General features: G+C 38.9%; 1 protein-coding gene across 1 annotated transcript; it reads right to left on the reverse strand.

Annotated features, from left to right (window-relative positions):
* Nucleotides 1–904: 904 nt before the first annotated feature.
* On the reverse strand, nucleotides 905–11,946 carry dmrt1 (doublesex and mab-3 related transcription factor 1). Its single transcript, XM_020919196.1, has 5 exons — nucleotides 11,728–11,946; nucleotides 10,729–10,903; nucleotides 9,511–9,671; nucleotides 6,808–6,998; nucleotides 905–1,001 (listed from the first exon to the last, which is right to left on the reverse strand). The coding sequence occupies exons 1-5, from the start codon at nucleotides 11,944–11,946 to the stop codon at nucleotides 905–907; spliced, it is 843 nt and encodes a 280-aa protein (XP_020774855.1).
* Nucleotides 11,947–12,281: the final 335 nt, after the last annotated feature.

Raw genomic sequence — 12,281 nt, forward strand, 5'->3', positions numbered from 1 at the left:
AGAGTGCAGCAGAAAGAAAATACAAGTAATTTTCTGAGGCTGTTTTATGTAGTTGTTCCCAGTACACAATCACATTTACACTCCATCACCACACGCTCTAAAATGAGTCTCTAAAACTTGTAACGACATAAACACACAGACTCGGAGCGGCCTTTGTAGCTGTTATTATTCAAACACAAACACTTGAAATCATGCACAGGAAAATGAATCTCAATCAAAGAGAAAACTCCAATACTGTTGTACAGGAAGTACGAGTCATCATGTTATTGTGGCATAAACAACGCACTGTAAAAGTACTGTTCAGAACTGCTTTCATTACTACAAATAAAACTTAATCAATCTGATGTACAATATCTTTTGTCAAACCAAGTGCTTAAATTTCTAAACAAAGAAATATTCTAGTGGAGTAAATGTCTGTAGTCACATGTACTTAAGTTAACAGCAAGGGGCAAAATAAAAATTCATTTTGGTTTTTACAATTACTAATTAAAATGTTACTTTTTACAAGTGGTTTATCGTGTCCAATAAAAACATTCAAATATTACTGCTTAGGGACGCTCTGGACAATCTGTAAAACTGGGTTGAATAGATTTTTGTGAGCACAGCTTTTAGCAGCATTTGAATCTCCTGTCTTTTGTAGAGAAGTGTCATTAAGACAGTATAAAAACTACTTTGTCAAGAGCCTGGGTAATTGTGTTTAAGTCTAGGTAATCTGTTAAAATCAAAACAACAATACAAAATTATACTGCATGTAATTTTCCATTATTAATTTGTTCAAACTAAACCTAAACAGTAAGAAACCACTCACTGCCCGCTCAGAAGTATGCAAAAGTGCAACATCTTAAAACAGGAGAACCACAAACAGAAGCTGCTAAACGTCACAGCACTAAGGTCTAACTTGGGTTTACTTGGTGGAGTCGTCCATGATGGAGTTGACAGTGAAGTTGGCTGAGTCTGCTGCACTCTCACACTCGGCCTTCACGTCGGAGCTAACCAGGGAGCTCATGGAGTGGCAGGTCAGATTGGAGCTGTGCCCACTGGGGATAGTGCTCCCGAAAGCTGCATAAAACACAAAGAAAAGGCGATCAAAACAAATGGACATAATGAGAAATGTATAGATTTCTAGCAGATGTTTAAGAATCTATGTGACTGTGTGAGTTAAAAGATCTATTTTCCGTCTTCTCTCAAATTGTAATGCTCCTGGACATTTAAAGATTTAATTGCACATCTCTCTATAAAAATGTATGTCATGATTTATTCCTATGATAATAGACTTGCATAATAAACTGCCTATTCTCTAACATAGTCAGGAAAAATGTCATCAGTATTGCTGTTGAGAAAGAGGCCCGACGTCAGTGCTTCTCTGTATTTAGTGTAATAAAGACATAAATATGAGCAGACTGAAATGATGCACAAAAGTACAGGATTTATGGCAAATTGAATCAGTCAAGAGAAAATAGAGAGCACACAAAGTATTAGGCCTTTTACAAGAAAGAACAGAGTTATGTGCACCTGCCCATTAAAACACAGAAGCAGAAAACTATCACAACAGTCTGCAGCCATTAGGGCACATAACAGCATGTGCTGCATTAGCACTTCTTCTCCACACTTATACACATAAAATTATGAATGTCTTTGGATATGAATCTGCATGGATTTACAGACCTCCATGCAACCACAGAAGTGTGGTGTACCCACAGTATCTTGTTCACATTTAAATTTGCAGGTGAAGCACTTTGTGATTTTGTCTAAGAAAACTGCTTAATAAATACATTTGCAAGGATGAGTCTACTTTATGTGATTGTATTTGTCTATATCTAAGTCCAAATAAGTTTCAGTTGCTATTATCATTATATTTTTGCAAAGACTACATTCAGTTTTGACATCTTCTTTTAATAAATTGTAGGAGTGGGATGAGAAACAAGACACAACATTGTTTTCATAAGAACAAGCCAAAATGAGATTCTGACACTATATGATTAATATAGTACATCAAATGAACGACATTTTTGGCACACAATTTTTCAATATATTTTATTGTCATTGCCCTTTTTTGTCCAAGGCAAATGTAAACATGCAATCTTGATTGTGCATAATCTTGATTTTATCTTGTAAAAAATATGTATCAGAAAGTGCTATATCATTTGTTTTAGTTTATCAGATAAAGTTGGAGTCCTAGAAAATAAGCAATTATTATTGGTGTGTTTTGCATACAACATGTGCATATTAAAAAGCATACTGTGATGTCTTGCAGTAAACATTACATTTTTACAGCATTTACCAATATAAGCATTTTATTAGTAAATTAAACTAGTTAGTAAAGTATTAACAAGTTGTTAGTATATAAAAATAGTACATTTTATGTGGCTGTTTACATTTTCTTTGTAACAGACAAATATTAGGTAATATTAGGTAAAGAGCACATGTTCTGATGTGGTTTCAGATTAACAAAAGACAAATCCCAAGTGTCAAGTAAAACCATGTGTCTTCCTTTGCCCCTCCCTCCCTCATCCTCTATCTCTCTCTTCCTCTCTGCAGTGGGACGCAAACAGGAGCAATTTCTCTCCTCATTAACTTCCTGATTGGTTTCGGACTCCAATTTTTCTACGTCTGCAGTTTGTCACCACTTCTGAAATGCCGGTCCAATCGTTAATACTGTTTGTGTAGCTAAGTGCAGCCGGCTGTTTTTAAGCCTGTGGTCTTCACACAGCAATAACAGCGAGAGTGTGGGAGCATGAACAGCTTCACTATTCTTCTCTTCATCAGTAGCAGATCTATGAGCTCATTAAATGAGAGGTTAAATCATGACACAATGTAGAACATTAGGATCAAGCCAGGGCGCATTTATCAATTAAAGCTAATTAGCTCCAATAGGATTACATCACATCTTAATGTTTTTAATATTAGCTAAAGCAAAAGAGTATGAGTGAATTTAGTTTTTTTTTTTTCATTTACTGAACATCAAGGACTTTTTAAGGGCAAGAAAAATGTAGGGGACTACTCACAAAGGTGACCAATTTCATTTAACCTACAAACCACACATAGTGTGTAGATTAGCATTAAACTCTAGATACACTTCTGTCAGCACACATTAGATTATTTTGATGAAGTTAAAAATCCTTCTAGTCACCTGAAACTCAGCATAAACTCTTGTTTCAGGTTCATGATTATTACAACACCTCTTCTGTGTTGTATATAAAGATCATGTTACACATATTTACACATTCAAACCAAAATAAGGCTAATTTTCTCAATGAACTTTTGCCCCTAGTCTCTCTGAACTCCAAAGAAAATTTTCAAACTGAGGTATCCTTTGTGTGGAGTAACAAAAGGAATGGTCTGAACCTCCCTCTGGTTGTGTGAGAGCTGGAGGGAGTGGATGAAGCTGCCATCATTTCTGCTGCTGCCAAGGAGGCACAAAGCCCCAGATGTGAGAGGACACGCTCTCTTCTGATGCACTGGAGATAAGCCTGAATGTCTGTGTCAGCGGGCAAGTCTTTGAGAGTCTATGGAATCTGTTGTGCTTGTAATATGTTGTACAATTATTATATGATGCAATTATTGTTTTTTTAACCAAGGACCACATTTATTATGTTTTCTTAATACATAGTTTACCATAATACCTAAGGCTAATCATATTTGTTTCCTACAGGTTTCAAATACAGCAAAAAGTTGCTGTACTCTGTCAGTGTTTTTGAAAGTTCCCTGTGATTGAAGCACTTACAGGCGGCCATTTTCAAATCTAATCTTAAACGTGAAGAGTGGCCTGTCACATGACAAGGTTGTCCCTCCATTAAAAGGATAGGAACAGTGTCTCTCAGGGCAGCTCTGTCCTAAGTGAGGAGTGTGTCCGGCAGAGGACAGCTTGTGTGGATACGGACGTGGGACAATAGAGGAGGCTGCTCCTCATCACAGGGTGAGTATGGGACTTAATGGTCCAGAAAACTGAGTCAAAGAGCAGACAAGCTTTAAGCAGCGGGCAGCCAAGAGTGCAGCCTGTGGGCTCTTAACTTATGTTTACACTACAGACCTTCACCTGCACTTTACAATCACCGCTCACATTCTTTATGTGCAATGCCTTTGTTACTCATTTGTACATAATGATACAGATGTAGTCAATAATCTAAAAGACATTTTTCAGTCTGATATACGTCACAGTGTATACTCCACACCTTAATACTGTTAACAGTTGTGTTCACATTTGGAGTCATTACTGCAAAGAGGCTGAGGCAGTGCAAAGCGATCTGGCACAAGGCGGTGAAGAGGTCAAAGGCTAATTAAGCAAAGATGACCCTTTGGCCCTGCTTTGTTAACCAATCTGTGCTGCTGAGGAGGTGTGCCTGATCTCTATGCTAAATCACCACTTCAGTTACTGTGCCTCATCAACTCATAAAATGGCCTGTCACTCCATCAATGGCATTTTGACATGATCTGTTATAGATATGCAATAATGGGCTCAGGCAGTCAATCAATACTAGACTTTCCACAGTCACACTAAATATTCATTGCCGAAGGACAGAGTAAGAATAATGCCATAGTACGAGATACAAGAAAGGACCGTGAAAGTGTAAAAGGCAAGAGGCTTATAATACAGTGTTAACTGGTGCTCAAATTGCAACATGTCTGATTGAGATGTAATAATCGTAATTAAAGAAACATATATTGTGCTTTTACTTATTACAAAACAAATGTTTGCAACGGTGTGGTCTCTTAACTTAACCCTATGTTTGACATATCATGTGAGGGGCTGCTGCGTAACAGCAGAGTTCAGCTTTTTGGCTACACTTTGAGCACAGACAGACAGAGGTGTGTGTGTGTGTGTGTGTGGTGAGTGTGAAGGAGAGAAATGGAGAGTGAGGAGAAGAGGACATAAACTACAGCCCTGGCCATTTAATGCCTCCACAGCCCCAGGCCTGTGTTAATGGTGCTGTTGTACAACACATTACAAGAGCATTGTGCCATAAGCACACAATTACACTGGTATTTAGGCGTCCATCGCCGCAGGCTCACCCACTTAGCAGCACAGCAGGCACATGCTGTGACACTGATGAGCCCCACAGGAGCCTTCACTAAGGGTCTGCAGGCCAAAGACATGTCTCACATCTTACTTACACTTAAAGAACGCAATAGAAACGGCAGCAGCACAAACACAGGGCCACAACAAGTAAACAGAGGGTTAAAGAATGTGAAGCACACTTGACTTATGGTGTCTTGTGCATGGGGTAATAAACTACAGCAGCAGTTGCCAGTATATTTTAACAGAAGATAAAGAAATGTCCTGACAATTGCAGCAGTCTTTCTGTCATTGTCGTTATTTTTCAGTGTACGCAAAGAAGCTGAAAGGACAGGCTTTATACGCAGTAACTCAAGTTGGTGTACAGTACAGTATAGATCAACGGAGAGGAAATCAATAAAATATCATCTTGAAAGATAGTAATGGATTTCTAACTTAATGGGCTCACACAGGTCTATCGATTAGCAGGATTAACATCTGCAATACCTCAACAATCTGATTTGCATTTAAATGACGGTATGCACTGTGCTGACACCATTATAACAAAACAGGCCGTTGGATTGTCAGCCCAGTCACGTTCGATTTTAAAGTTTGTCTCTAGTATAAATTTTGTTTTCCAAAGAAGTTGTGAGAAAGGAAAGTTTATGCTTGCAAACTTTGAACAGTTCTCCATTTCAAAAGTCTTGACAAGGACAGAAAGAAAGAACATAAACACTGAAGAGTCGTCTTGAAGCTGTCTGCTGAAAGACTGAAACAGCCATAAGTCTTTTGGGGCAGCTCATCTGCGCTGTGAGCCCGCTGTGGACGGGGACAGTGTGAGGGAGATGCAGGGAGGGCACAGAGGTGGGGTGGAGTTTGATGGACTGCACTGTCACCTCCCGCGCTGCGATTTACGGCGCTGAGCTGCTGACGAGCGCAGGGCAGTAAACAGGCGGCTGGGGCGTATTTCACACAGAGCTGCCTTTTATGAAGAACACCAGGACGGCTCTCCCCACAGCTCCGCCCGCCCGCCGTGACGGATGGAGAAAGACGCATGACAAGCTTCATCATTGTTTGTAAATCTTAACTGTTCCCGCTCACTAACTCCAGAAGGCAATTTTGCGGAGACAGCGGCGCAGGCGAAAGGGGAGGGCTGAGGGGAGAAGGCTGAGGAGGAGGAGAGGAGGCAAAGGACAGCGTGGCACTGCTGAAGGTTATGTGGAGCTCTGTGTTTGGCCAACTGATTAGCCCTATCCCCAAGAGAGATAAATCTGACGCCACAGTGGCAGCGCAGAGAAGGGAGGCTGACAGGCTCCTCTGAGAAGCAACCACGGCACTTTCTTTACACAGTTATATTAACTTCTACTCTCAGGATATAACACTAATATGTTTGCAAGCCTGTTTTATTGGGATCATGTAAAACACTTTATTTTTCATGGCAAGATGTCATATGTCTTATTAACGCAACATCAGTCTGAAGTCCTCACACCGTGAGACCTCACACAATGTGTGTTGATATCATGTAATGGAGCGTATCATTTAGTGCACAGGGCTGACGTGGGACCCTCACAGGAAGTGGACAGGTAAAAATCATAAACAAAAATGATCTGTGGGACAAGCAAGACATGTTCACTATAGGATCATTAACTTTACACTTTGGGCTGAAAGAAAAAAGTCTACTTTGAAGAGTATTTTAAATACTTTATACAATGCAATGCAATATACACAGCAGGCTGTATGTTTTTTGGCAAAATAAGACTAGTCATTTCAGTTCTTTCTATACTCATACTCTAGTGCTCATGTTTGTGTGTCACTCACAGGTTGTCATGCTCTCAGCACAGCTGCTGCCATTGGTGCTGTTGTGGTCCTCCACAGTGAAAATGGAGGGCACACAGCTTGAGGATCCCAGGCCCTGGGTCAGGTGAGTGGCTGCTGGGTAATATGAGTGCATTCGATACTGAGAAGACATGTTGTGACTGGAGACACGTCCATCACCATGAGGCATCTGCTTTACAAACACAAAACAAGAGCCACTACATTAGGCGGACAGGAACAAATTCATAAGGGTAAAAATATCACCTCCAATAACATAATGGCACTTACAACTGAAAAGTCAACAGCAGCTAAATCCCTCTTTGTTTGCAAGCTCTGCTGGTTTACTGCTACATTTTATGAGAACTAAAATACATGTTATCTTTTTGTGAAGATGACATCAAATGTTGTATGGCCTTGATGTTTTTTTTCTAAATTCTGTTGTAATTTAGGGTGCATTCTTCAGCAGAACTGAAATGACTTTTAGAAAAATGCCTCAATTATACAACTAAAAGCTACACTTTACCCATAGTAAAGCTGCTATTATCCTTTTTTGCACTGATGTAATTCTACTTTTAAACAGTCAGGAGGGGAAATAAAACAGTGTGATTTAAAAGAATCTGCAACATGCTATGCAGCGTTCAGCTGCCTCTGAAAAGTTTAAAATGAGCTGTCTACTCAGCAGCAAGGCCGTCGCACACAGGGTTTTCAATTTCACTTTTATGGAATTTGATTTCTGTCAGCCTGTAATATGTCACCCGTATTGTCCACACCATCAATTCTTTGGCAGCTTTATAAACTGTTATTTAAGCTACACTCAGCCCCTGTATTGGCTGTGAAAAATACAGGAGAAATTGGATGTGATCCGTGTGCTCTTCTTGGATTACTTTTTACAAGAAACATGCAGAAAAAACACATTTTTCCTCTTGGTTTTGAGATGATTTTAATTGTTGTGTTCATATTTTTAAGCCACCCATCAACAGTCTGCTCTCATAACATAAAATTGTTTAATTCCTCTATGGAGATTAGAGTTAAATTTCTCTTACATTCCAGAGAACAGCAGCTTATCTGGCAATATCTCTTTTCTACCAGCATTACAGCGCCCTTATCCTGTAGTGTGAAATCATGATGCATCCGCCTGATAGCCACGCACCAGGGAGCGCACTGGGAGAGAAGTGGATGAACCAGATAAACCACGGATATGGACCACACTGATTTATTATTGTTGTACTATCACTTTTCTGTCTAAAACAATACATAAGAAAACACTTTTTACACTATAAACCCAGAACATGATCTTTACAGAAACACTGAAAAATGAACTGGATTCATCGATGAGCATAAGTAAACCACAGAATGATGTTCTTTTTGTTTTATTCTTAGGTTTCTTATGTTAATTTTTGCTATTACATTGTCAGTGTTATATCTTAATGACTTACTGGCAAGGTCTCTCAATTTTATGACTAATACAAATAAAACATAGACCCGTCTCTGATGTAATTTCAAAAAATGCAATATGCATTTTAGAAGTGCTATGAATTAAAATATGTTTTTTTGCTGTTTTGAATAAATATATACAAATGCAAACATTTTGAGAACTAATTATTTGATTGAACTTTATCTAAATGGAATGTGAACAAATACTGTGATCAAAAAGTAAGGCTGAAAAACTACAAAAACAAAGACTGACCGCTGCTGTCACACAAATAACAGCCTGAAGGCCACGCGCTTCCACTCAGCACCATAAACATAAACATGTCTATGCCATCCCTGCTGCTACTTCAACTTACCCATCTATTTCACCATGATATGAGCATGCTCCTCTTCCCCTATGTTAAAAAAGTGCTATCTGAATTTAAATAACCGTAGCACGTAGCTCTCTAAGGCTGACAACTTCATTGAAAATACCATAAATCATAAGGGAGGATGGCAAAATTATGCTAAAGACTGCTAACTGATTAGCATTAATGTGCTGACTTTCCCCTTTGAGCAGTGAAGCAGAGCGGTTTGTTCTTCTGCCGACAGACAATACCATTAACCTTTGCAATTCAAGCTCTACTGTTTGCTGCCAGATTAGCAGAGGCAGTGACCCCAAAACTCGATGTTGCTATTGGGGTCTAGGGGAGTGTAGGGTGGACGGACAAATGTGCACTATAAAAAATAAACCGCCTCATCAAAGATCAACCCAATGTTACAGTTCTAATTTATTTCATGCATAAGCTCATCTCATTTGCCACAATAGAGTTACATTTAGAAAATGAATCAGAGGTGCAGATGGCAGGACTATGCGTGTCCCTCTCTCATTAAAACAAAAAGATAGTAATAAAAAATAAGCAATAAGCATTTCAAAAAGAGAACACCTTTAATACAGAATTTGGATATTCAAAATTAGAAAACTATGTTGAGTATTACAAAAATGTTATTATTGCAAAGTTTAATATGTGTGTAATATGTTAAGTTAAAATAATGTAAATGACTTAATTTACTACTCAAACTGTGCCGAAACCTAAAAAGAGACTAAACAAAGATTTTTAAAAATAAAAGAAAAACCCTAACTAAAATCTGACCCTTTTAAATTTTTTGCCCAACTCCAACATAGACTACCAAAAAAATCTGAATTACAGCTTGGCATATAATACTATTTGCTCTTTTTAAAAAAAATCTTTTTCTCTCATTGTGTGTTTCGAAGTGTTTCTTGTAATCACCTGATACTGCTGGTAGTTGTAGAGGTTGCCATAGTAGGAGGAGTAGCGTGATGGCTGGTATAGGTTATAATAGGAGGTCTCCAGCAGAAGGTCAGACGCCCCTTGAGAGTGAGACCTGGGACTGGAAGAGGGACTGGGGGAAGATGACATGGGCCGACTCCCTGGACACAGACAAAAAGGAAAGCAATATGTGTGATTATATAAAATTCTGCAGTAGATTTTATGTTTAACCAAACCCTATATTTGTGTCTATTTCCTACAAGCTAATGTTCTGAAACAAAACTCCAAAGTATTGTACAGTTGTAACTGTAAATTGATTTTTGTATTGACAGTAAAAATGATTTCAGAGAATGTATAGATCCTGCCGCACTTGCAGTGATAGCTAGGGTTAGAAATTTAGAAAAAATAAATAAATCAGCAGTTACAATTTTTCTCACAAGCATTGCCATTAATTTATAGAACATGTTTGTAGAAGTCTAAACTGCAGGATTAGCAGGTCTTCTACACCAGATACTGTCACATAAATGATAATTGCAACTATTACTATTTTGTCTTAGTTTGTGGCTTTTAACTAAAATACTTATTTTCTGCTTTTGCCATTTGTCTGTCTCAACATATTGTCAACAGCACCATCTGTTGGCCACATGCATGCTTTCATGTCCTTCAGCGTTCAACACAATAAGGGCTGGGGAGTTAGCATCTTCATCACACATGCACGCTTTTCTTATCAACAAAGCCACATTCTTTTGGGCAGACCCTGAACTTTTGGCTGGACACAGGGAAGAGACTGTGACTTCTTCCCTCTGAGATAATGGCATTTGTTGCTCCCGTTGAAGTGCTCTCAACAAATTACATTGTGCTTTCCTCCTCCTGAGACCAAGGCCACAAAGTTCACAGACAAGAAAGTTTCCAGCTTTGGGGAGTTGGGGACATGTTGTAATTACAAGCCAGTGTTGTGTTGACAGAAAAAAAAAATCATGTCTTCTTATAGAAAAATCTTGCTGTACCTCTAGTTTCGACTTGAAATTGATGATATTGAATTAATATTTGTTCAGTCTTCTCTCAACCGTTAATGTTCAGAGTTGTTTAGAATGAACAACGTAAACAGAATCCTACTTTTTAAATATATTTTGCAAATCTAATCACAGTTGCAATACTTGTTTTACAGTCAGCCTTGCCTAATTTATTAAAAAGTGATTTGTGAATGGGGAATTTCACCTGTCACAGCCATAGAAGCAGCAGCACTGGTTGTAAGAGTGGAAGAACGTCTTTCCACAGAGAAAAGACAGTCTGCTCCATTTTCATTTTTAACCATCACATCAGGGCCTGGCAAAGACACTGGACTGCAAATCCCCAGCTCCTCTTCTTGTGCCTGCTGTCTCCTCAAAGCAACCTAAAGGTGCAAGAAATCGGATATTACAGCGTTTCCTAGTGGTATATGTAAAGTCTTCAGTTTTAGTGTTAACTTCATAGACTCAGTAATTCGAGATGTGGTCCCATTTTAGACCCAATTTAGCCCTAGTACACTTGGGATTATCCTATTACAGACCTGATTTAGATCTGATCTACACTTACACTTGGAGTAAAATGTATGAAAAACACTTGGCTATTTCAACCAAAAAGGGTGGGCCCTGCTCCCCTCATCTTGTGCTGTACTGTTTTTCTGGTGCGCCTGAGATAATGGCGGTCAATACCTGAAGTTCCTCTTGGGAATCAATAAACTACTATCTATTTGTCTGTCTGTTTATTTTAAATGAGTGGGATAGGTCTATGCGAATAATGGGCCTAAATACATGCTACATGTCAAGTTGTTATAAAGTAATTTATGTTTGAATAAACCTTTCATTTATAAACAGCAGTACAACTGTAATAACAAAATATTTTGTAGCAAATGGGGGTTGTTTAGGTCTAAATGCAAGATTTAAGTAAAACATTGCTTGCAAACAGCTACATTAATCTCACCTACTTGTTAGCTAGCTCTGAACATGTGATTAATAGCTTTTTATTTATTTATTTTAATGGCTCACTGTTGATTGTTGTCATTAATTTTTTTTAGCACGAATCAACTTTAATCTCACAATTTGTCAAATGTTAACGCATGAATAAAAAACAAACAAACTGGTTGCTCGTTTTGTGAGGTTGGCGCTCAAACAGGTGAAAAGAGGGTTTCCCGCGTGTGTGAGTGTGCGTGTTTATTTATGTGTGTGTGTGTGTTACCTGTGCGGCCATGACCCTCTGTCTCTCGGCTATAAGTTTACACTTTGTGCATTGACAGTCCCTCCACCTGCAGAAGCGCTTGTGTCCTTTTAGCGGAGACACGTATCCATGATTTCTGCAGCGGCTGCACTTGGGCATTCTCGCAGGTTTGAGGCCTTCGAATGCCGGGAGATTTCCAGCGCACTCCGGTACGTTTTTGCTCTGTTTGTTTTTACTCATGCCGGCAGCTAATAAAACAATAATATGCTAACTATAAGACCAGCCCAGGAACACTGCAGGATTTGTTACTATGTGTATTTCCAAACCTCGCGTCTTCTGTAAGGGCTGCTACCCGTCTGAAGGCTGTGAGGTCACCCTCCCGTATAAACCCAGCCCTGGTCTGGGAGGGATTATTGTCTCATCATTAGATTTTTACTATATTTTTTTCTTTTTGACTCAGTTAGGCCTTAGCAAATCTGAACACATGTTATCAGTCTATGACAATTAAACCAGGATTTAAAAGCTTAGCAAGTGACTTTTCAAGACAGGGCCTTTAGGCTAATTATTAGGGTAGA

The sequence above is a fragment of the Boleophthalmus pectinirostris genome, unplaced genomic scaffold (assembly GCF_026225935.1).
Source record: "Boleophthalmus pectinirostris isolate CB_2022bp ecotype Guang Dong unplaced genomic scaffold, ASM2622593v1 HiC_scaffold_4, whole genome shotgun sequence".
Classification (NCBI taxonomy): Eukaryota; Metazoa; Chordata; class Actinopteri; order Gobiiformes; family Gobiidae; genus Boleophthalmus; species Boleophthalmus pectinirostris.